Here is a 26,990-nt window from a genome sequence, read left to right on the forward strand (position 1 = left end):
TCGCGCTCGGGGCTCCGTGTGACATTGTGCCCGGGGAACAAAGGGTTCGTCCAGCTGCTCCCAGAGACCCTCCGCGGCTGCTCCATGAGGGGCTTCTCCCACCCACCCATGCACAGAGGGGAGAAAAGTTTTGGTACGTTAAGCGCTGCAGCAATGCATTGTATGTGTGGTGTGTAATGTATGTGGAGTGTATAATGTATGTACCTATGTATAGTATGTAATGTATGTGTAGTGTGTAATGTATGTAATGTATGTACCTGTGTAATGTATGTGTAGTGTGTAATGTATGTACCTGTGTAATAAATGTGCAGTGTGTAATGTATGTGTAATGTATGTACCTATGTAATGTATGTGGAATGTATAGTATGTATTGTATGTACCTGTGGAATGTATAGTATGTATTGTATGTACCTGTGTAATGCATGTGGAGTGTATATAGTATGTATTGTATGTGCAGTGTCTAATGTATGTACCTATGTAATGTATAGTATGTATTGTATGTACCTGTGTGTAATGTATGTGCAGTGTCTAATGTATGTATCTGTGTATTGTATGTGGAGTGTATAGTGTATTGTATGTGGAGTGTATAGTATGTATTGTGTGTGCTGTATGTACCTGTGTATAGTATGTAATGTATGTGCAGTGTGTAATGTACGTACCTGTGTATTGTGTGTGCTGTATGTACCTGTGTATAGTATGTAATGTATGTGCAGTGTGTAATGTATGTACCTGTGTATAGTGTGTAATGTATGTGCAGTGTCTAATGTATGTATTTGTGTATTGTATGTGGAGTGTATAGTATGTATGTGTAATGTATGTGCAGTCTGTAATGTGTGTATAGTGTGTCATGTATGTGCAGTGTGTAATATATATGTGTGTATGTAATGTATTCTATGTGCAGTGTATGATGTGTGTATGCAGTGCATTGTATGGGGAGTGTATAATGTGTGTATGTAATGTATGCAGAGTGTAAAAGTGTATGTAATGTACTGTATGTGGTGTATGTAATGGTGGTTGAGTCTATAGTGTGTATGTATGTGGAGTGTATGTCTATGTAATGTGTATGGAATGTATTGTATGTGGAATGTGTGTATGTAAAGTATTATGTGCAGTGTATAATGTGTGTATGTGGAGTGTATAGTATGTAATGTATTATATGGAGTCTATAGTGTGTATGTAGTGCATTGCATGTGGAGTGTATAATGTGTGTATGTAATGTATGGTGTGTATAGTGTATTATATGCGGAGTGCCTAATGTGCAATGTATGTAGAGTGCCTAAGGTGTGTAGAGCATTGTGTGGAGTGTCTAATAAGCATGGTGTGTGTGTATATGTGGTGGATTGTATGTCTATTAATGTGGATAGTGTGTGTAGTGCATTGTATGTGAAGTATATTGTGTGTATGTAGTTTAATTATGTGCGTAGTGCTTTGTATGTGGAGTATATAGTGTGTGGTACTTTGTGGAGTATATAGTGTGTGGAGTATGTAGTGTATGCATGTAGTACATTGTATATAGTGTGTATATGTAGTACATTGTATATGGAGTATATAGTGTGTATGTAGTACATTGTATATAGTGTGTATGTAGTACATTGTATATAGTGTGTATGTAGTACATTGTATATAGTGTGTGTATGTAGTACATTGTATATGGAGTATATAGTGTGTATGTAGTACATTGTATATAGAGTACATAGTGTGTGTATGTAGTGCATTGTATATGGAGTATATAGTGTGTGTGTGTGTATGTAGTGCATTGTATATGGAGTATATAGTGTGTGTATGTAGTGCATTGTATATGGAGTATATAGTGTGTGTATGTAGTGCATTGTATATGGAGTATATAGTGTGTATGTAGTCCATCGTATATGGAGTACATAGTGTGTGTATAGTGCATTGTATGTGTAGTATATAGTGTATGTATGGAGTACATTGTGTGTGGAGTATATAGTGTGTGTGTGGAGTATATAGTGTATGTATGGAGTGCATTGTATGTGGAGTATATAGTGTATGTATGGAGTATATAGTGTATGTATGGTGTGCATTGTATGGAGTATATAGTGTATGTATGGAGTGTATAGTGTATGTATGGAGTGCATTGTATGTGTAGTTTATAGTGTATGTATGGATTGCATTGTATGTGGAGTATATAGTGTATGTATGGAGTACATTGTATGTGGAGTATATAGTGTATGTATGGAGTATATAGTGTATGTGTGGAGTATATAGTGTATGTATGGAGTATATCGTGTATGTATGGAGTGCATTGTATGTGGAGTTTATAGTGTATGTATGGAGTACATTGTATGTGGAGTATATAGTGTATGTATGGAGTATATCGTGTATGTATGGAGTGCATTGTATGTGGAGTATATAGTGTATGTATGGAGTATATCGTGTATGTATGGAGTGCATTGTATGTGGAGTTTATAGTGTATGTATGGAGTACATTGTAGTGTATTATGGCTCCCCCATACATAGTGCCCAGGTTTTGCCCCTTTAGTCCCCGGCTCATCCAGAACTCTGTGCCCCGTGTGGGTCTTTGTTTTGGGGTAATTGGAGCCAGGCTCGTCCCTATCTTCGGGGGGCGGAGGACCTCTCAGAGTTGAGGGCTCAGCTGTCTGTAGGTCTTGTTTGACTTGGTCCTGTTCTCATCCCTTGGGGTGTCAGTAGTGGGGCCCCTTAGTTATTTGCGGGTGTTCAGGTTGTGTGTGAACGGTGCCAGTCTTGGGCGCAGTCTGGCTCATCCCTCTCTTTGGCCTTTGCCAGGCGCCCGCACTTTGCTGCTATGGAAACAGTAATTAAACTGATAAGAGTGGAAAAATGTCAGAATCTCTCAGCTCTGCAGCTGCTCTGAGGACGGGGGGAAGCAAATTGGTTCCCAGCTTCAGTGCTCAAAAAAAAAAAAAAGGAGGAGGAGGGTTAGGGGAGGGCTGAGGAGGGGGCTGCTCATAGCCGGGGACCTAGATTAGCATTGGGGGCTGCAGGGGTCTCTGGGCCGCTGAGCATAGGAAAACAAGGCCCATTCCAGAATGAGAGAGGGAAGAGGAAGCTTTGTCTGCCCTCCCCTGGTGAATGAATGGCTGCCGGGACCAATGCTCTGAGTCCAGCACTGAGTAGAGTGGCGTCCCCCCAGAACAGGTAGGTTGTCACAGCCTCCACCTGCTGCTGCCTGTAGACCCTACAGAGGAAGGTGACAGCTGAGAGGACTCCATCTGTAGAGGATGAAGATGAGGTTTGTTTGCTGCATTGACTGCCCATAGAGGTGATGATAGGGGTGGTTGTTGTGTGGACCTTGCCTTTAGAGGGTAATGATGGGGTTGTAACTGTGCGGCTGCCACCTGTAGAGGTGATGATGGGTGTTGTAGTTGTCTGGATGCTGCATGTGGTCAGCAGCTTGTCTGATACTTTGTTGTGTTCGCTGCTGGTGCTGGGACGGTGCGGATGAATGGCACAGAACAAGGGGATAATGGGGGCGCTCAGGCGTGCAGGGACCTTTCAATACAATCTGGGCAATTAAAAGCTCAGCAGAGTTTCAATGAGCCGGTTGTGCGGAGCAGACCCCTCTGTAATTGTGATTCCTCTTAACCCCTGAAGTTCTGGGACCAGCGAGGTTCCAGGTCTCTCCTTACCTTCCCTAAATAGTCATATCCCAAAAGCGGACTTGGGGCAAGGTGGTGTACGGAGCCTGCCCCCAGTTGTACTTCACTTTCGGATCTGGACGTCAGTTGTGTAACATGTGAAATGCAGATGATACAATGTAGTAACAGCGAGGCGGGAAGAGGGCACAAGGCCTCGGGAGAGGTAGCGGCAAATCCATGGTTGAGGGGCGCCTCACCTCCAAACATGGGGATCAATGACCCATCTCCTGCATTTGTGATGTATGATACAGTGTATGCGACGTTGGTATAATGTAAGATACAGTGTGCGTGATGTATGACACAAGGCAAGTAATGTTCAGTTTCATGTGCGATGCCTTGATGTCCAGTGTGAGACAATGTACACAATGGCTGGGGTAATATCAGATGCAACGTATGTGGCATCCAGTACAATGTCAGATGCAACGTATGTGACATCCAGTACAATGTCAGATGCAACGTATGTGACATCCAGTACAATGTCAGATGCAACGTATGTGGCATCCAGTACAATGTCAGATGCAACGTATGTGGCATCCAGTGCAATGTCAGATGCAACGTATGTGACATCCAGTATAATGTCAGATGCAACGTATGTGGCATCCAGTACAATGTCAGATGCAACGTATGTGGCATCCAGTACAATGTCAGATGCAACGTATGTGGCATCCAGTACAATGTCAGATGCAACGTATGTGGCATCCAGTACAATGTCAGATGCAACGTATGTGGCATCCAGTACAATGTCAGATGCAACGTATGTGGCATCCAGTACAATGTCAGATGCAACGTATGTGGCATCCAGTACAATGTCAGATGCAACGTATGTGGCATCCAGTACAATGTCAGATGCAACGTATGTGGCATCCAGTACAATGTCAGATGCAACGTATGTGGCATCCAGTACAATGTCAGATGCAACGTATGTGGCATCCAGCACAATGTCAGATGCAACGTATGTGACTCCTAGTGTCAAGTGCGATACAATGTTCAGTTTCATGTGCGATGCCTTGATGTCCAGTGTGAGACAATGTACACAATGGCTGGGGTAATATCAGATGCAACGTATGTGGCATCCAGTACAATGTCAGATGCAACGTATGTGACATCCAGTACAATGTCAGATGCAACGTATGTGACATCCAGTACAATGTCAGATGCAACGTATGTGACATCCAGTATAATGTCAGATGCAACGTATGTGGCATCCAGTACAATGTCAGATGCAACGTATGTGGCATCCAGTACAATGTCAGATGCAACGTATGTGGCATCCAGTACAATGTCAGATGCAACGTATGTGGCATCCAGTACAATGTCAGATGCAACGTATGTGGCATCCAGTACAATGTCAGATGCAACGTATGTGGCATCCAGTACAATGTCAGATGCAACGTATGTGGCATCCAGCACAATGTCAGATGCAACGTATGTGACTCCTAGTGTCAAGTGCGATACAATGTACATGACATCCGGTATAATGTGTGATGCTATGTATGTGTCGTCCGGTATAATGTGTGATGCTATGTATGTGTCGTCCGGTATAATGTGTGATGCTATGTATGTGTCGTCCGGTATAATGTGTGATGCTATGTATGTGTCGTCCGGTATAATGTGTGATACAATATATGTGATGTCTGGTACAATATCATGTATGTGACATCTGTTATATGCAGGATACGATGTATGGGATGTCTGGTATATTGTATGTGACACTCAGTATAATGTACATGACATTCAGTATAATGTGTGACTTCCAGTACAATGTATACCCTGTATGTGCTGTGATACTGGACGGACGTTATTCTGGATGCCACATACATTATACAGTGTCACATGTTCTACAATATACTGGACGTAACATGCCAATGGTACATTATACCAAATGTCACCTATATTGTACCATGTGTATCTGGCATCCGGTATAATGTGACGTCCAGTGGAGCCATGTATCTGATGACATCTGGTATAATATGTGATTGTATGGTATTGTATATTGTATGGTACCGATAACGTGTGGTATACCGTATGCATCATGCAGTACAGTGTAGGTTTCTTATCATGCCACATAGATGGCATCATACATTATACTGGATGTCCTGTATATTGTACCACACATTATGCCAGATGTAAAATACACTATCATTAAATAAACCAGATACATTGTATCATTTATACTGGACCATGTTCATTGTGCTAGGCGTCCTATACATTGTATCCTACATTATACTGGGCGTCACATGCTAATGATACATTATATTGAACATCACATACATTGTATCCTCTGTGACGTCCAGTATAATGTGTGATACAATGTATGCATCCAGTATCATGTCATAGATGGTATCATACCTCATGTATCTTGTACCACATATTCACACACCAATGATACATTATACCGGATATCTTATACATTGTATGTGATGTGTGATGTCCGGTATACTAGCATCTGGTATTCTGTATGATTCCATTTATTCGGTAAAATGTACGTCTGTATGACGCCACATGGTATTATACCTTAAACTGAACATCCCATACATTGGCCCACGCAGTGACACATTATACAAGAGGTCACATACATTGTACATGATATCTGGTATAATGGATAATACAATGTATGTGACGTCCTGTGTGACCTCAAGTACAGTGTACGTGATGTCCAATTATAATGTACGATACAATATGTGACATCTGGTATAGTGTGCGGTACAATGAATTTGATGTCCAGTCATAATGTATGCTACAAAATATGCCGTAAAGTATAATGTACGTCACATAGAGGGTATCATACATAATGCTGGAAACCAATGCTACATCATACCACATGTTACATCCATTCTATAACTGGTGCATGACGTTGGTACGGCATCATTTATGTGCAGTATAATGTATGACGCAACATACACTGCGTGATACAGTATACTGGATGTCATGTATGTGACGTCCAGACGAAGCATTGGTTAACTTGACACCTTTAACAGCTGCAGCAGTTACAGTATGCCCTGATACAGTGTATACTGATAGTGTTCCGCTGTGTCTCCTGTGCCCAGTTGTTACTGGTGGCACCTCCCGTTCACATTTCTGTGCTGTTTCGGGCACTTATCTCACCTCTGGTTCTTCACTTTGCAGGTATACAAATGCTTTCAGTTCAGCCAGACACGAAACCGAAAGGTTGTGCTGGCTGCAGCCGCAAGATAAAGGACCGTTACCTGCTAAAGGCGCTGGATAAATACTGGCATGAGGACTGCCTGAAGTGTGCCTGCTGCGACTGTCGTCTTGGTGAAGTGGGGTCCACGCTATACACTAAAGCCAACCTCATCCTCTGCAGGAGGGACTACCTGAGGTAAGAACCAACAGAGGGACCCACACATCATCCCTGACCCCAGGAGCTCGCAATCGAATCTTCCTATTTTACATACCATCTATCACACCCTTCATCCTGTGACACGCATGACCAGAACCCATTGTGAGGTCTTCCACTTAACCCTTACAGTGCCGGTTTGTTCTTTATACGCAGGTCCTTTTAAATGTGGTGCAGGCTATGCATCCCATTATGCAGGGTCACGTTTCAGGGAGGAGGATCTGTTGGGATTTTCTCCTCTCTGATGCCTATTGCGCCTGTCCTGGTAGATGCAGAGTAGAAGTATGCGGTCAGTGACATATACGTTACTCTCTGAGAGGCACAGATTTCACAACTCTGTGATCGGGTGGCATCAGCTACTTTTCCGCCGTTCACATCGTGCTCTTCATACACAACACAATTGGGCTTGTTTCACCTTCTGCAAGTAAGGAGACACAAGTTCTGCTCCTTGTTCTCGTTCTTGCACCATACTGGCTCTGGTCCTGATTCTAGTTGCTATTTTAATGGTTCTCGTTGTTTCGGTATCGGCTCTAGTTTGTACACTGTACTGGTTCCAGTTGCAACAGTGCTTGTCCGGGTTCTTGCACTGTACTGGTTCTGGTGGTCACTGTTCTGGCTCTTACACTGTACTGGCTCTAGTTCTGCTTCTGGTTCTTACACCTCTCATCCACATGTTAAACTCACCATTGATTCCTCTTTCATCAGAAGAAGTTTTTCGTTCTTTAGTCAGATTTACCTTCTCTCCTTGTAAGATCCTGGTCAGTCATTAGATCAGCGACCACTGGTTGTAGGGGTTTTTGGGGCAGGAAGTTGTGGAGCGCTAGTTAATAAATGACACCATTTGCTTGTCTGGTTCCTGCACTCAGTTATTTGACAACATTTTTCATTTAGAATGAAGTTTCTCCGGTAATTTCCCTGTTAACTAGTTCAGCTATTGTATGAATTTTTGGATATTTTTCCATGAGGATGAGTGAAACAATATGGCAGCTCGCTCACCCGCTCCTAGTAGGAGAGACGGTCACAAGTGACATCAGTTTAGTACATAAACGCTCCCTAGACAATTCCTATTGCATTATATCTGAGGTTATGAATGTAATGAAATGAGACAGGAAAGATTAGTATCAGGAGAACTCAAGCACTGAGGGTCCAGACTCACAACAGAAGAATTCTTCCGTGATTTGACCATCAATGAAAATAATTGATGGACGTTATGGCAGAAGGGTCATTGTCCTATCCAGTCATCGTCCAGTATCAGTATGTCAGTTTATTTTTTGATAGAAGGTTGTGGTGATTATCCTGGAAGCACTATGTGAACACAATAGACTGGATGACATTCCTGCTGACTGGGTTCATCCGTTGAGATGATGGAACCTACGTGAAGGATTGTCACACCCCGTACAGGTGCTGTTTACAGCTCCTAATGCAGTGTTCACACTTTCTAGGGTGAATGTGGATGACTTGTTGGGAATAGTGTAAGACCCTCAGGAGATCTGATCCAGCACCACACCTGGTGATCAGGAGCCTTGGCCCAAATTACATGATGCAGACGATGGGAACTGAAGCTATTCATGGACAAGAAATTAATGACTAGATCCTCACAGGGGCTGTGGAGATGGTGACTTCTCAGTAAGATGACCCCAAGAGATCTGTTATATCTGCAAATGATAGAAATGTGACATGTATGTTTTAGTAACTAATTGCATTCACCATGTAATAACAATTCTGGAGCATCTATTCTTATGGCTATATACCAGAGGTGGCGAATCTATGGCACGGGTGCCCGAGGGTGCACTCACAGCCCCCTCTGTGGGAACCCGCAACCTGGAAAAAGTCTAAGGTGTACCAATATGCCTTAGACTTTTCCTGCCAGTCAGCAGCGCGGGGCGCACTATGAAAAGCACAGGCAGTACACTGATTGTAGGCAGGCTATTATAGCTAAGTGATAAAGTACATGGAAGTAGGGCTGCAGTAAATGATTATTTCAGTAATCGAGTATTCTATCGATTATTTTTTACAATTAATTGAGTAATCTAATAAGAAAAAATGAATTAATAGACTGTTTTCCTTTATAAAAACCCATCAGACCCCTGCCATCAGTCCCCAACACCCTTTGTTCCCCCTTGTGCGATCAGCTCCGTTCCCCCTGTGCGATCAGTTCTCCCCCACCACAGTGCCTTCAGCTGCACTCCCCCAGTGCCATCAGCCCCTCCATGCCATCTATTGCCATGTCCCCACTCCCCCAGTGCCATCAGATCAGCCCCTCCATGTCTCCCAGTGCCATCAGATCAGCTCCTCCATGTCCGCCACTCCCCCAGTACCATCAGATTAGACCCTCTATGTCCCCCACTCCCCCAGTGGCATCAGATCAGCCCCTCCATGCCCCCCACTCCCATCTGACCCTCCATGCCATCAGATCAGCCCCTCCATGTCCGCCTGTCCCCCAGTGCCATCAGATCAGCCCCTCCATGTCCGCCTGTCCCCCAGTGCCATCAGATCAGCCCCTCCATGTCCGCCTGTCCCCCAGTGCCATCAGATTAGCCCCTCCATGTCCCCCAGTGCCCAGTGCCATCAGATTAGCCCCTCCATGTCCCCCAGTGCCATCAGATCAGCCCCTCCATGTCCCCCAGTGCCATCTGACCCTCCATGCCATCCAGGCTGTCCCCCTTCAGTGCCATGTCCCCAGCGCCAGTGAAATAAAATACTTACCTTTCCCGTAGGGGCGCCGCTCCACAGCTCCTGACGATGTGTCAGGATCCAGTGCAGCATGGTACCGCCGGTTGGTGACCACCGAGCAGTAAGTAATAGCAAGCACTTCACTCCCGCTCCGTGGCCACATGACACAAACACATTTTTTTGTGTCGAATTTCTCGATTCAATCGAGTAATCGTTTTTAGCCCTACATGGAAGATATACTATATTGGACTGTAGTACTCAGGTTAACTTGCCGTGTTGGCACTTTGTGATAAATAAGTGGGGTTTGAGTTGCAGTTTTGGCACTCGGTCTGTAAAAGGTTCACTATCACTGCTCTGTGCTGTCATTCCTGTATTATTCCTGCTAGAAGTTTTTAAATTGTCAGCAGTCTGCAGTAAAGGTACTGCTGAGTGTTACCAGTAGTGGGTGTGCCTGACTCTGTCCAATCAGTGCTGCTTGTGTCAGATGGCACAGGGTCACCCCCCCCCCCCCCCCAAACTAGTAATACACATCTGTAGCATAACTGCAAGCTGACCATTCAAAAACTTCTAGTAGAAATAACAGAGGAATAAGCACAACTTGGAGACATGAGAATAGATGTTCCAGAATTATTATGACATGGGGAATGCAAGTAGGTACTACAACAGACTTGTCTGAAGATGTGACAGGTCCTCTTTAATGTAGGCTGCTGTAGTCAGAAATGTACAAAGATCACAACAAAAATGTAAGAGTAGTGCCCCCTATTGGGGCTGGTACTTGCCATCTCCTCTACCCATGGAAAAGTAGGACTTGGGACCCTCAACACACACTTCTCATCCCATTCAGGAGAGGACGTTGTGTGGGCATCAAGTTGATCCTCTCCCGCTTGCTGATCTGTGGAGTGGAACCAGCATGCATTCTTACTGTCCATAAGGATAAATGGGGTAAATGTAAGCTTGTCCCTGCCCCCTTCATCTTTAAGGTCCTTGGAGCAATTGCATCAGCTGAACCTACAGAGAAATTTGGCTTATGGCCACATGCTGTAGGGATGAAAATGTGCCAATTAAAGGACTGAATATGATTCTGTCATGTACAGGAGGATTGTTCTATACCTGACCAACACTACAGACATAGGGCTTATGCACACAAACGTATTTTTTTTCCGCTTCCGTTCTGGTTTTATTATTTTTATTTATTTTTTTGCGATTAATTTGGTGATTAATAAGTTACTGTTTCCATTCCGCAAAAAAACAGATCGCATACAGATATGTTTTGTGGAATAACGGAACGGAAGAGGACTTAAATCAGAGAAAAAAACCTAAGATACGGAACAACGGATCCGTGAAAAACGGACCACAAAGCAACAACGGTCGTGTGCATGAGGCCATAGTGATGAGTTTGGGAGATGTCACCTTATCGTTCTGTACTTTGAGACAGTCATACCTCTCCACTTGTTCTCCTCTTCCCCTCTAATAACACAGGCGGAGGTAGGAAGACTGCAGGATCATCCCCCTCCTCCCTCTCACAGATAAGCCACAACTGCAACCGCCTCCGTTTTCAATTACTCTGCAACTTAGGCTACTTTCACACTAGCGTTTTTGCTGGATCCGGCAGAGCTCCGCAAAAACGCTTCCGTTACTGATAATACAGCCATCTGCATCTGTGTTGCATTATCTTTAACATAGCCATGACGGACCTGTCATGAACTCCATTAAAAGTCAATAGGGGAAGGATCTGTTTTCTATTGTGGCAGAGAAAGCGGAACCGTCCCAATTCACTTGCATTGGGGGTCATGATGAATCCATCTTGATCAGTTTCCCAGGACGGAAAGCAAAATACAACATGTTGCGGTCTGCTCTCCAGTATGGGAACGCAACTAAACGCAACGTTATGCATTTTGGAGCATTCTGTTCTGTTCAGTTTTGTCCCCGTTGACAATGAATGGGATCAAAACTGAAGCGTTTTTTCCAGTATTGAGCCCCTATGACGGAACTCAACACCGGAAAACTTAAATGCTAGTACCCTTAGGGCTCTTTCATACGAGCGGATGCCATGCGGGTAATCCGTTGCGTCAGAGAGCCAAGCCCCGTTCCGGACAGCAGAGACACAGAGCAGTAACGGATAATGCTCCGTGCCTCTCTGTGATCTTTTTCCTACAAAATCACAGTGAGATAAAGTTGTCACCGTGATTTTGTAGTAAAAAGGTCACAGAGGCACGGAGCATTATCAGTCATGTTACTGCTCCGTGTCTCTGCTGTCCAGAACGGGGCTTGGCTCTCTGACGCAACGGATTACCCCACAGGATCCTCTCTCCCCTGAGTGAGGAGGATTGTTACTACTTAAAGGGGAACAAAATGCTTCTGGAAGGAGAAAGCTGTCATTTATTAGTATATGTTAGACAGGCTGCAGTCAAGGAGATGAGGCCACAGGTTGCTGGAAGGTGAGATGTCCTCAGATAACATATTACAGACATATGTCAGGGAGAGGAGGTGATAGGCTGCTGGGGAGTGAGGCGATGACCCCGATGTTGTGTTATACTGCCCCATGTACAGACACTGAGAATACTTTCCCTATGGTTTGCAATCATTATATACAATGTTGAATTTAAATCATCAGAGCTAACACGGTGTAGACGCTGCAAAAGGGAGAATTCAGCTCTGAAGCTGGAGTGCCATTCAGTATACAATGATCAGTACAGGGTATGTATGCACCCCCTGGGGCATTTACCAATGCTGTCTAAGGCTACACGCACACGACCGTTGTGTGTTTTGCGGAACGGCACAGAAAGCCTTTAATATAACTGCCTATGCTTGTCCGCAAAGCGCGGAGAAGAATAGGACATGTTATTTTTTTTTTTTTGCGGGACCACGGAATGGAGCAACGGATGCGGACAGCACACGGAGGGCTGTCCGCATATTTTGCGGCCCCATTAAAGTAAATGGGTCCGCATCAAAGCCGCCAAAACTGCGGCTCGGATGCGGACCAAAACAACGGCCGTGTGCATGATGCCTAATACTGTAAAATCTCGGTCTACAAATGTGCCAGATTTATCACAATGGCTCACCTTGGAAGATACACTGGGTGCATCTTTAGACACTTTTGTCTGACTTCGCCACCTATTGGCTTAGTTTGCACTAAATTGTTGGTGTATGCAGTCAAGTTGAGCCATGCTCCCTATTAATGAAGCCATACCCCCCTTGTCATCCGATGTACAAAACGTATTTAAAACACCTAAATATGGTGCAAACAATCAACACCATATTGTTGGTGCTGAGAATTCTGGCACCAGCAGCATAAAGGTCACCAGCGACCTCCCTATCTAACTGTTTGCGTAGGCACATGGCTGTGGTTCACCTATGCTATTTTTCTTTAGTTGATCTGAGGCTCCATTCCCGAGTTATGATATTTTTTCTTAATATGCATATTAGGTCTTTGGTGCAATGAGGGTGTCACTGTTGCTCTTGTTGTGGCCAGCTCCTCCCTGGCTGCTTTGCAACTCCCTGGCCCTGTCAATCAAAGCATCAGGAAGGGGCTGGCCACAGAAAGGAGCAGGGCTTGGGTGACAACAAGAGCAATGCCAACGTCCTCTTTGCACCAAATACCTAATTTGCATATTTAGAAAAAGTATCATAACACGAATGGAGCCTTGGATCGCCCAAAGAAAAACAGGGTTTTAATCATGTGAACCACAGCCATGTGTCTATGCAAACAGTTTAATAGGGAGGTCGCTAGTGACAGAACCTTCCAATAAATCTATCCCAATGACTCCAACAGGGTAATGAGCGCAGCTCTGGAATATAATTCAGGATCAATATTGTAAAGCATGCACACATGACTTGAGAAGGCGTCTGCAATGTGAAGAGCCCGTTACTCTCCTGCATTAACCTCCCGTCCTTGCTGTATGTACGCGCTGGATTAAATAAAGGAAGATTTTTATGCTTTGGATTCCTTTTTGTTCTGGACTCTTATTGGATTAATAGTGCTGCATTAAGCACCACCGATCGCTAGTGTGTGTGTTCTCTTATAAAAGGGCCGGCCGGCCGCGTGTTTTCTTTCGTTTTATAGTAACGTGCATTGTGTTTACAGGTCATAAGTGATCGGGGTTTAAAGGCTTCTTGGAAGAGTTCCTACATCTGGCTACTCTCTAGACTGCTGATCAACAGCATTGACTGTCAAGACTAGTGATGAGCGACATAGGCAATATTCGAATTCGCAATATTTAGTGAATTGTTGGCCGAATATTCACCATAAATTAGCAAATTCGAGAATTTGTGATCTCCAGTCATTATTTACTTGATTGCGAAAATCGGCAATGTAATATATTTGCGATTAGAATATTCGCGATCAACACTAAGGCCCCTTTCACACGGGCAAGAATTCCGCACGGGTGCAATGCGTGAGGTGAACGCATTGCACCCGCGCTGAATCCGGACCCATTTACTTCAGTGGGGCTGTGCAGATGAGCAGTGATTTTCACGCATCACTTGTGCGCTGCGTGAAAATCGCAGAAGGTTCTATATTCAGCGTTTTTCATGCAACGCAGGCCCAATAAAAATGAATGTGTGTGAAAATCGCAAGCAAGTGCGGTGCCATTTTTATTTTATTTTTTAATGCATGGTTGCTAGGAGATGATAGGGATGAAAGCAACCCTGGACCCCATTAAAGTGTATTCCATATATTATTTTCCCTTTATAATATGGTTATAAGGGAAAATGATAGCATTCTTAATACAGAATGTTTACAAAAATATGGCTGGAGGGGTTAAAAAAATGTAATTAAATTAACTCACCTCATCCTCTTGTTCGCGCATAGTCTTTCTTCTTTCAGGATCTGCAAAAGGACCTTTGATGTAATCCTTCTATCTTCATTCAGCAGGACCTGTGCTGACGTCACCGCGCTCACCACGTGGTGCGCGCGATTACCTCACCAAAGGTCCTTTTGCAGGTCCTGAAAGAAGCAAGAAGAGGATGCCGGCTGCGCGATCAATTGAAACAGGTAAGTAAATTTATTTTTATTTTTTAACACCTCAATCTACAGTTTACTAAGCATTCTGTATTAAGAATGCTAATATTTTCCCTTATAACCATGTTATAAGGGAAAAGATTTAAATATACAGAATACCAAACCCTTCCAGTGACGAAGTTCGGGTTCGGGTCTGGGTACCACAGTCAGTTTTTTATCACGCGCGTGCAAAACGCATTGCACCCGCGATAAAAAACCTGAACATCGGTGTAATTTTCTTGTATCTACAGTTGCAAGAAAAAGTATGTGAACCCTTTGGAACGATATGGATTTCTGCACAAATTGGTCATAAACTGTGATCTGATCTTCATCTAAGTCACAACAATAGACAATCACAGTTTGCTTAAACTAATAACACACAAAGAATTAAATGTCACCATGTTTTTATTGAACACACCATGTAAACATTCACAGTGCAGGTGGAAAAAGTATGTGAACCCTTGGATTTAATAACTGGTTGAATCTCCTTTGGCATCAATAACTTCAACCAAACGTTTCCTGTAGTTGCAGATCAGACGTGCACAACGGTCAGGAGTAATTCTTGACCATTCCTCTTTACAGAACTGTTTCAGTTCAGCAATATTCTTGGGATGTCTGGTGTGAATCGCTTTCTTGAGGTCATGCCACAGCATCTCAATCGGGTTGAGGTCAGGACTCTGACTGGGCCACTCCAGAAGGTGTATTTTCTTCTGTTTAAGCCATTCTGTTGTTGATTTAGTTCTATGCTTTGGGTTGTTGTCCTATTGCAACACCCATCTTCTGTTGAGCTTCAGCTGGTGGGCAGATGGCCTTAAGTTCTCCTGCAAAATGTCTTGATAAACTTGGGAATTCATTTTTTCTTCGATGATAGCAATCCGTCCAGGCCCTGACGCAGAAAAGCAGCCCCAAACCATAAAGCCCCCACCAACATACTTCACAGTTGGGATGAGGTTTTGATGTTGGTGTGCTGTGCCTCTTTTTCTCCACACATAGTGTTATGTGTTTCTTCCAAACAACTCAACTTTGGTTTCATTTGTCCACAGAAAATTTTGCCAGTACTGCTGTGGAACATCCAGGTGCTCTTGTGCAAACTGTAAACGTGCAGCAATGGTTTTTTGGGACAGCAGTGGCTTCCTCTGTGGTATCCTCCCATGAAATCCATTCTTGTTTAGTGTTTTACATATCGTAGATTCGCTAACAGGGATGTTAGCATATGCCAGAGACTTTTGTAAGTCTTTAGCTGACACTCTAGGATTCTTCTTCCCCTCATTGAGCAGTCTGCGCTGTGCTCTTGCAGTCATATTTACAGGACGGCAACTCCTAGGGAGAGTAGCAGCAGTGCTGAACTTTCTCCATTTATAGACAAGTTGTCTTACCGTGGACTGATAAACAGCAAGGCTTTTGGAGATACTTTTATAACCCTTTCCAGCTTAATGCAAGTCAACAATTCTTAATCATAGGTGTTCTGAGAGCTCTTTTGTGCGAGGCATCATTCCAATCAGGCAATGCTTCTTGTGAAAAGCAAACCCAGAACTGGTGGCGTTTTTTTATAGGGCAGGGCAGCTGTAACCAACACCTCCAATCTCATCTCATTTATTGGACACCAGTTGGCTGACGCCTCACTCCAATTAGCTCTTGGAGATGTCATTAGTCTAGGGGTTCACATACTTTTTCCACCTGCACTGTGAATGTTTACATGGTGTGTTCAATAAAAACATGGTAACATTTAATTATTTGTGTTATTAGTTTAAGCAGACTGTGATTGTCTATTGTTGTGACTTAGATGAAGATTAGATCACATTTTATGACCAATTTGTGCAGAAATCCATATCATTCCAAAGGGTTCACATACTTTTTCTTGCAACTGTATATGCATCGGGTATGCCCGATATATCCCTTGTAATTGTAAAACTGTAATAAAAACTATTAAAAAGAAAACTGAACATTGGAACGCAATCGCAGTCAAAACCGACTGCAATTGTGTACCTACTCGCATGATTTTCCCTGAACGCAGACGCAACGCATCCGGACCTTATCCGGACACGCTCGTCTGCAAGGGGCCCAAGGGGTAGGCAACTTTCCTATTGATTGCTAGGGATGTTGCTAAGTGCAGATATTCGCGATAAATTTGCAAATAGAATATTGGCGATCAACACTATTCGCGAATGCGAACATATAACACTATATTCTAAATATTCGTGAATTCTCAAAGTGGTGATATTCGCAATTTAAAATTTGCGATTCGAATATTTGCGCTCAACACTAGTAAAGACCTTCACAGGCTACTGTCTCTTCTGCTACTGGATTGTAGACATAGGACTGTTCGTCAGGGTGACATATCCTGAGCAGAGAGATCTCTGGATATTTGGGGTCAGTGGATGACTGGACGTAATGGCATCATGAGGTTTTTCACAGCCCTTGTCTGGTTGTTAATGGTCGCCGTGTCATTAGAATTGTCCTGATACTTTCCCCTGTCCCAATAAAACAGTAAAATCATGTGGCCATTGGCTAACACTGGTAGGCCTGGCTTACCAGTGTGACACTCTCCGGTCTCACCCTGATGGGCAGACCAGGTACCTGGGCTACATTTCCTGTTGAGGAGTTTCCACCATCCCCTTGGTCCAACCATCGTCTGTGTTATATTAAGCACTTAAGTCACAAGACATCATTAAGGGTCAATGCAGAGCAGAGATCCTACTGAACTGCCCCCCAAACTAGTATTTATTGCAAGCCATTTGATTGGCATAATGGAAAAACTAAAACCAAAGGGCCAAATCGCAGTTTTTTGGTTGCTTTAGTTGAATAAAGAGATCAAAAATTTATACATACCCCTAAATGTTATCAGTCGAAACTACTAATCGCCCTGCTAAAAGATTAGCCCATGCACAGCTACATACTCGGAAACATAAAGTTACGGCTGTCAGAATATGACAAATACAAAGAAATTGCTGTTCAAAGTTTATTTTCTTTTAAATGTATTAAAACATAGAAAAAACTATAAAAATTTATCGCTGCAATCATACCGACCCGGAGAATGAAGTTAACATGTCAGTTTTACTGCATAGAGAATGCTGTAAAAATGAAACCGACAAAACATGTTGCGGTATCGCTTAGGGGCACTATTCAAACAGCTAACGGGAGAGAGCGCTAGGAGTCAGGCCCTGTCAATCTGATATTGATATCCTATCCGGAGAATAGGTCATCAATAAAAAAAACTCCTGGAAAATGTCCTTTAAATCCTGCCCATAAGTGGACATTGCAGAGTGGGTTTGGAGTGGGCTTTACACCTTTGGCTATGTACATCTTTGGGGTATTCATTTATTTATTTTTTAAATTATTGCAGTGTACTTATTTTGAGCTAAAAATATTTTTTTAATTGGTCTTTATTAACAATATGGAATCCTTTTTTGTGTACATAGCTGAGATTCTGTAGTAGCAGCCTGTGGATTTTTTGTCTTTTCCGACATCTGAGGAGCAGACGGACTCCTTATCTCTGCTTTCTGTCCTTACAGGTATAAACACTCATTAAAGCTCAGTTCTTATCTTACTGATAATAATGTGGCTTAAGTAAGTGCTCAGTAGTTTAGCGATTAAAAATGAGTAAAATGCAGTCATAAACAAAAATTGCCTCCAAAGATATACAAAGCCTTTAAGTCCTCTGAAGTGACGATAGTAATGTTGGCAATTGTGTTTAAGTCACGCAGTGTATGTCAGTCTGTAAAATCTTCTTGTCGTGTAGAGAACACAGGGATTATTTTGTTTAATTTCCTCAATTTTTATTTGGCAGGGGTGGTGTTTAAAAGCATAGGCCTAGGACCCAACAACCCCAGTTCTCCTAAAGTGTGCCACTTTATATAAAAAAATACTTGTCCGTGGTCCTCATCTATGAGGCTGGGTTCACATCACGTTTTTACCATCTGTTTAATATGTACGTTAAACGGATACCTCAGACTGATGCCATACAGTGGCATCCATTCACCATAGTTTTTTTTGTTTTTTATCGTATTCTGTAGGATACAAGAAGGTGTTGTGCTGCGCTTTTGTATCCTTTTACCTAACATGTACGTCAAATGGAGCCATAAAATGTGATGTGAACCCAGCCTTAATGACACTGGACCACGAAGTGGCTTGGTCCTGTCACCTCTGCAGCCAGTTAGAGGCCTCAGTGGTCACATGTGCTTAAATTGGGGAACTGGGAAGCGATGCAGGCATGATAGGACTGTTAAAGGGGAGTGTGTGGTTGTTTCTTTCTTTTATTGGGCGCAGTTTAGGAGCACTGTATTTGTTGGATTCTAGCCTAGATAACCCCTTTTAACACTTTGTGTCCTATTTCAAACTGAGAAGTGAGGGTGGTTTCCTGATGCAACCAGGTGAGTCAGTCCGATACCTTTTGGATTGTATTAGTAACTAATCTCTTGGGACACAAAGTAGAATAAGGTCAGAGGAGATGATGGAGACGATGAGGGGAATGGCTAAATGGAGGAGAGAGTAACAGGAGGTGATGGGAGGTGAGGATGGAGGAAATGAGATGAAGAAGGGAGAGAGAGTATGGGAGATTACATGATGCTAGGAGAGAATGGGTGGAGGACCAGCAGAACTAAGGAGGGCAAGAGTATATTAAGAGATGATTGGAGGACATCATGGAAGGTGAGGATGGGAAGAAATGAGTTGAGGAGATATCTGGAGTGGACAGTAAAGATGACGGGAGGACATGACAGGACAGGGAGGAGGCGACAAAAGATGACGTGAGGAGGGAAGACTGGGGGAGATGGTTGGAGAGTTCAGGAGATAAGAGAGGGATGGAGATGATGAAGAGGAGAAGTGGAGGAAATTACGAGAGAAGATGAGGGAAGAACATCACAAGATTGGGGAGGATATTATATATATTTTTTTTTTATGCTGAGAAATTTCAGGCTTGAAATTTCCAAGCTCATGAGTTGTGTGAGGTAGCATGTCTGGCCTTAAAGTTCAGAGTGTTTTCTAGTCAAATCAGTGGACCCAGATTTACTAATCATGAAGCTGGCAGAAGCTTAGACAGGCTGTTTAGATCTGCACAAGATGTATCACAGGGACTCAGGCTGAAAGTTAAAGCTGAGGCAGCGTAGATACTTTTCTCCGATGCTATGTCAACTATTGGCTGGCTTACTTTGACACAAATTTTTATGCCAGAATAGCACTGAAATTTTAGTGCATAATGGCTCATCTTGGGCACCAACCCCTGTCCATATAAGTGCTGGCCACTTTCTTCTCAGTCCCACCCCCTTATCAAGCATGTCGAAGGAAAAAAGTGCATAAACCCTAGATGCACTAATTTGCAGATAGATTTTTGGTGAAGACACTTTAGTAAATCTAAGCCATTGAATGTTGAGTCCATGTGGTCATGATCTGTGGCCTCATTTACATTGTTGCCCATATAGACATTTAGGTGCTTCTAACAGTATAGAATATAATTTGCCCATGTATACTGTTTGCCAGACCGACTGGGATTCTTCATTATGGGGCTTCAGGAGGTGGGAACAAATAATTCTGTTCACAGACTATTATTATCACCTCATACTGTAAATCATGCATACATCTAATAGCCCTACAGAACCTATCTCCCAGCACAGGCAACAGGCATGTGCCATAAGGAGGCTTAGAGCGGAGCTGTGAAACTCACCACAGCCCCTGTAGGAATATGTTCTATGCTGTAAATGGCCTCTAGAGGGGCTCACTACTTGTTAGCTGTAGTTTACCGGGCAGCCCTGTGTAATAGCGCCTTACATCTCCATATGATAACATCTAACAGGAGAGACCTATTCACATTGAACAGTGGGGAGAACATAGCAGTAATCAGTGGCGTAGTCTCTTATGGTAGTCCTAGTACCACCTTTGTCAGGTATATAGAGAATCCTTGTTAAGTAAAGGCGGCTTTACACAGGTCGATGAAGCGGGTGATTTTCAGGGGAAAGTGTTCCTTCCCAACAACTGCCTGCTCGTCAGTGGAGGTGAAGAGCTACATTTACATGTAGCGATCACCTCCACTGTATGGAGCTGTCTACTGCTATCACTCATCCCCATACAGATCCAGTGTTTCTAGGCAGCAGATCACTACTTAGACAGTCTCATCTGCTGCCCAGAAATGATGATTTAGGTGTCCACATGAATGAATCTGTCCGACAACTGGGCGGTGCAAATCCACCTTAGGTAAACCCTCCAGCTCCAGCCCAGGAATCTCACCGTCTGTGTCACTGGCCTGGGTTTGCCTTTTGTCTGATCTCTTGATCTCCGATTTAGGCCGGGAGAGTGTAACAAATGCTGCGTTTTCCAGTTAATTAGATGAGATTTCCACATCCGCGGCCTCAGCCTGCGCGCTGACAGTTCAGTAAAATGTTCCCATGTAAGGTCCCCCCTCCGAGGGAAAGGGGCAATAATTCATCATTAGGACTTCAGAGTCCAGGTGCAGATGAAAACTGATGGAGCCTCCAGCGAGGCAGAGAGAAGGAGCAGCAGCAGAAAATCGTATGTGAAGCCCAATTCCCCGGATACACGAGAGAATAATTAAGACAATGTTGCTTCACGAGTCCTGTAATGATTAAAAATCACATATGCAGAATGTATGGATCGCAGAAAGCTAAAGCCGCTCGTCTTGTGTGCTGGAAAGTTCCTGGCAGCTGAACACTGCCACTGACAAGCGCCAGGGATCGGGCCTCATCCAAGGACTTTGTTTAGGTGCAACAAATCATTTGTCTGTTATTAACCCAGAGCTTGTAATTATGCAGATTGCCATAGATTTTCCTGGGCCTGGATGTGAGATTGAGGTGTGTTGTGAGCACTGGTGGCGGCGGCGGCTCAGGCCTGGCCGTGCATTACTGAGCGCGGCCCATTCATCATGCTGACTGATGGCCGTGTGAGCAGGTCTTGGGTCCCAGTGGTTAATGTAGTGGGTAATTAACTGTCATTTGCCTAGTAATAGGCTGATGATCAATGGTTTGTGTGGAAACAAATTCTAATCAGGGAGCTGATAAATGTCTCCTGCCGCAGAAGCTCAAATTGGCCGACGTCTGAGGAAAGCTACGACGTGCTGAGTTTCCAAGTGACACGTTAGCTGGGGAAATTCTCACATTTGTCCAATTTTCTTATCTCCTGCAGGAATGGGAGAACAAAAATTTTAAAAAAAATCTAATCTGCGGCCTGGTTTATGTGTGGTCTGCTCTGTTCCTTCCATGACTCCTTGTAGGTGTGTGTCCTGCTGCTCCTCAATATCCTTGTTAATACTCAGTCATTGCTTCGTTCTGACGGAGCCAGTTGGTCGGCCCAGAATGCATCTATTCTCCTCACAGCCATCTCCAGGTCTTCATCGCAACCATTGCCGTACAAAATAGTTTACGGCCTCATTTACTTTAATGCTTTATCTGAAAGCAGTAATGGTAATGACAAAAACAACAAAACAGGGCTGGTGATCTAAACGACGGTACCACAAATATTAACCCTATAGCCACCCTCATCCCTGGTAATGGGATACACCATTGACAAAATTCTTAAGGAACTTAGATGATTATAGCATGTGACAAATATCCATTATACAAATAACAAAAATAAATTGAATCTAAACATATTCTTATACTAGTGTTTTTCTATCTGCAGTGACCTGGTGGTTCACTGCTAAATGGGGTTATGTGACTTTATTGTGTATATTACATCCCACATGCTGTGTATAGGAGAGATGGTTAATCTGTGGCCCTAGACTCAGTTACTAGGTGTGGGCTGGCTCCACCTTTCTGAGCTGGGAGCTCTTGGATAGGAGAGTGTACAGCCAGCTAAGTTGTGAGTAGCGACTCTGGTGTCTGGGAGAGAAGCAGGGTTATAACAGCCCTGCAAGCTGAGAAGTACCAGAAAAGTGACACAACCTGTGCTAGTCTCGGACAAAAAGGAGCGTTTGAACTTTGCAGAGGTTTGAGGGCCATTACAAAAGGGACAGTGCATTAACAAAACATCAGTGACAGATAATGCGTTTATGGAGGATGTGGACTTCACTGCATTTGGTTGGGGAGAAACTTCAGGTATCCCGGCCATACTACTGAGACAGACTGGCCATATGCTAAGACTACACCCCAGAGTTGGGCATTTTAGTGCTATACTGAGAGTGAAGATTTATTGTGAGATCGAATTTGCACTCCCTGGCTGAATTAAGAAGGATTGTTTGGATTAAGTGGAAAGAGATTAAGATGTGCTCAGGAAAACTGTGCATGTAGCCTGGAAAGACTGAACTTACTTTTGCAAGAGCCTGTGTATTATCTGCCCAAATTGTCTCAGTAAAGTACAGTGGACTTGTTACCCCAAAACTGGCCTCATCATTGCCTTGCATCGCTAAGGGTACTTTCACACTTGCGGCAGAGGATTCCAGCAGGCAGTTCCGGCGACTGATCCGGCAATCCGGATCAAGAGATCAGACAAAAGGCAAACCCAGGCCAGTGACACAGACGGGGAGATTCCTGGGCTGGAGCTGGAGGGTTTACCTAAGGTGGATTTGCACCGCCAGTTGTCGGACAGCCGGCGCCGGCTGTACACTCACCATGGTCCTCATAGTGCCTGATGAAGGGCGTATGTTAGCCCGAAACGTTGCACGCAACTGATATACCACTGACCTCGGCTGAAATAATATGAAATGAAATAAAATCACTATCATCACCAAGGAGTGCTGTCTAAATATATGTGTGACGTGTGCGCCCTACAATCGTCCGTACACTGCCCGCGCTCGCCCTACAATTGTCCATACACTGCCCGCGCTCGCCCTACAATTGTCCGTACACTGCCCGCGCGCGCCCTACAATCGTCCGTACACTGCCCGCTCGCGCCCTACAATCGTCCGTACACTGCCTGCGCGCGCCCTACAATTGTCCGTACACTGCCAGCGCGCCCTATAATTGTCCGTACACTGCCCGTGTGCGCCCTATAATCATCCCGTACATTTTAGTCATCTTGTGTACTGCCCTTGTAGATACTATGAGGCTCATTTATTAACTGATATATGCCAGCGTATATCGGTCGCATACAAAATGACTTAAATCGACACCAGCAAGGGAGCTGGTGTAGATTTTAGATTGTCGCACGTCCGGCTGGAGGAATCGACAAACGTTATGTAGAGGCCCTGCACCTCCGCGTAATTATTAAAACCGGTGTAAATAAATGTGCCCCTGTAAACGTATATATTCATCCAACACACTGTCTATATAGACGAGTCATCCCATATGAATGTATAGCAGTTGCAGCGTTATAGACGTGTAGTTGATGCATCATAAATGTCCTTCACACAAAACTCACTTGAGGCTGTGATGTCAGAGGATATGCCGGTATAATGTGGTGTGGGGTAATGGACAAGGGACACATTTGTATAATTTTATAGTAATATAAAAACCATCATCAATCAATAGTATAATTGTTACTTATTGTATTATTGCTATAACTAGTAGTATAACCCCCATCATCATCCCCGAACCTTTCTGCCCATGCTGTGAGTCTTTCTGATTGTGAACTTTGCTTCCTGCGCAGGTTGTTTGGCGTAACAGGGAATTGTGCAGCGTGCAGTAAGCTGATCCCTGCCTTCGAGATGGTGATGCGTGCGAAGGACAATGTCTACCACCTGGACTGCTTCGCTTGTCAGCTGTGTAACCAGAGGTGAGTGGCGTCTCCAGTACTATGACAGGCCACTGCTGATCTCAATTAACCATGTTTTGAAGGGACAGGGCAACACTACAGTCAATGTAGAAAAAAAGTATTGAAGGGGTTGTATTATATTATGACATGGCTGCTTATAGCTAGGCACAGTGGCGCTCTTCCCCATAGGATGTGCGTGCTATTGCAGCTCAGAGGAGAGCGGCACTGTATCTGAAGGTAAGGAGCGATGTTTACTCTAATCTAACCCGTTACATGTCCGTTTCCAGACTATTCTCTGAAAGCAATTTAAAAAAAAAAATTGCCTGAGAATATATGTACAATCCCAGGTATAGTATTAGCTCGCAGGCAGAGTGCCATGGCTGGCTAATGGACGTCCCTGTGTGGGCTCAGACTCTGCCGAGAGCCTGAAATAACACAGTATGGACTTGAATGGTCAACTGTGCCAACAACTGGTAGCCCTCCCTTTAGATTGCCCATGATAAGGCCTTATGCAAACAACCATATCTGTTTGGCAGTCCGCACACTGCGGATCCACAAAATACGGATACTAGCCGTGCACATGCTGCATTTTTCTACTATCACTAGCTATTCGTGTCCGCAAAACAGACAAGAAAAGGACATGTTCTATATTTTGTGGAGTTGCTACACGGATGCGGAAGCACACAGATGACATCAGAGTGCTGTCCGCATTTTTTGCAGGACAATAGAAATGAATGGGTCTACATTTAATCTGCAAAAGAATGCTGATTGGACACAGACCAAAACTACGGTCTTGTGCATGAAGCCTTACCGAGCAGGGGCACCCACCTCTCAGAGACCCCCAGAGAAAACAGCGGCTGCATTCTGTGAAGAGGAGGATAGGATTATTTTAGGTGAAGGTCACCAAAGGTTAACTGATCCTCTGCACCATTCCCATCAAGGGCAAAGCTATAGGGGGTGCAGACGTAGAGGTCAGATCTTGGTGCCCCTCTGCCCCATAAGAAGTGTTATAAATGATATATTGTAGATGGGGGCCTAGTACAGGTTTTGCCTTGGGACCCTGGAGCTTAAAGTTATCCCATCTTCTCCTTTATAACAGCATTTTCCTGCAAGCAGAAGGGAACAACTCCAGTCTGCTCAGTTTTCTTGCTAAACCTCCTAGCTGCCTCCTTGGAGGGTCATTATTTGACACCTCAGTGTCCTCATGTAGAGTTCAGCTTCTGCACTTGGCTTCAGGATCTTCAGCGCTAGTGATGATGAGGAGCCTCTTCTTAGGTTATCAGAGATGGACGCTCATACATGACCCAGGGCCCACATGTGACCTGCTGGGTCTTTATTCAGTTTATGTTTCTGGACGTAAAATTGTTCTCATTTTTCTTTCAGGTTTTGTGTGGGAGACAAATTTTTTTTAAAGAACAACATGATTCTGTGCCAGACGGACTATGAGGAGGGCTTGATGAAGGAGGGTTACGTGGCCCAGGTGCGCTGAATGGACAGCACTGAATGGTGTATATAACGGCTGGGACTTCTAATAGGGGATGAATCGTGGTGCCGGAGCTGAGCTGTATGTAGTAACGTAACTCGCTGCACAAGTGAATGTCCCCTACAGACCCTGTACAGACTGCGGATCATTATTATTATTATTTCTGGAGCCCCTCCCCCTTTCCTTTTGCTTGCACCGGTTCGGTCGGTTTTGCTCGGCATGAGACTGTACATAATGTATTGTACGACACAAATGGAATACAGTTTTATTGTGTTGCCGTTTGTGTTGCTGTTGCTTCCTTTGTAATTGTTGCATTTAGTACAATCAGTGTTTACACAATGAATATTTCTGCTTTCTGTATCTGGCAGCCATTTTACATGAGCTGGAACTTTCTATAGTAAAGAATTAAAGAGCAGAACATGTTGATATATAAAAGATGATCGACTTGCTGTTTACCTTCACTCCTGTATGTCTTACAATGTGATGGGAAGAGACAATAGGGGGACGGGGGCTAGTCATTGCACCTTCCTTTTACCTCGTCGACCTTATCACTCAGCTGTAATTATACTGTTAGATCTGGAGAAGATCTTATACAGGGAATCAAAAAATGTAACATTCCATAGGATTAAATAACATATATATATATATATCTCAATATCTGTAAAATAATTTTAAAGTAACAATGATCTCCGCTCTGTAGATATTACAGCTGAAGGAGACGTGATGGTATGATGTAGAGGAGTGGGTAATATGAGGGAGGGGTCAAAGTATAGCAAAAATCACTGCAAAATCAAAGAAGTATAATGGAGGAAAAGTAGTGGAGTATGAAAAAGGAACAGTAGATGAGTGGAGAATTAAACACTAATCGAGAAGTAAAAAAATTCTAGGAGTAGAAAAATGGGCAGCATGGCCTGGTACTAGTATTATCGTATCTGATCCCACCACATACAGCAGCTGCTCAGATATGTCCTCACCACATTTGCTGGGCATTTAACTGATGTTGTTCAGCTGAAAATATAATACAAGGAAATAGAACTACAATAAAATACAATGCAAGGCAATATAAATAACATTATGCAAGGAAATTGAAAATATAATGAAAAAACTACAAATTATATGATGAAGTATAATATAATACAGGAAGATATAAATTATGATCCAAGGAATGTAACATATAACATTGTGCAAGGAAATGTAAAT

At 43.6% G+C, this 26,990-nt stretch overlaps 1 protein-coding gene across 1 annotated transcript; it reads left to right on the forward strand.

Moving 5' to 3' along the window:
* The first annotated feature begins 85 nt into the window (after positions 1-85).
* LMO3 (LIM domain only 3) lies at positions 86-25,888 on the forward strand. The gene is made up of 4 exons (XM_044278040.1): positions 86-133; positions 6,768-6,981; positions 24,203-24,328; positions 25,691-25,888. The coding sequence occupies exons 1-4, from the start codon at positions 109-111 to the stop codon at positions 25,794-25,796; spliced, it is 471 nt and encodes a 156-aa protein (XP_044133975.1). The 5' UTR covers positions 86-108; the 3' UTR covers positions 25,797-25,888.
* Positions 25,889-26,990: the final 1,102 nt, after the last annotated feature.

This window comes from Bufo gargarizans, chromosome 2 (genome assembly GCF_014858855.1).
Source record: "Bufo gargarizans isolate SCDJY-AF-19 chromosome 2, ASM1485885v1, whole genome shotgun sequence".
In the NCBI taxonomy this organism is placed as follows: domain Eukaryota; kingdom Metazoa; phylum Chordata; class Amphibia; order Anura; family Bufonidae; genus Bufo; species Bufo gargarizans.

Excerpts from the sequence above, each read along its gene's own strand:
- LMO3 (XM_044278040.1), top strand. The coding sequence starts at position 109 with ATGCACAGAGGGGAGAAAAGTTTTG. Across the intron at positions 134-6,767 it reads CAGAGGGGAGAAAAGTTTTG|GTATACAAATGCTTTCAGTT; the intron begins GTACGTTAAGCG and ends TTCACTTTGCAG. Across the intron at positions 24,329-25,690 it reads TGTCAGCTGTGTAACCAGAG|GTTTTGTGTGGGAGACAAAT; the intron begins GTGAGTGGCGTC and ends TTTTTCTTTCAG.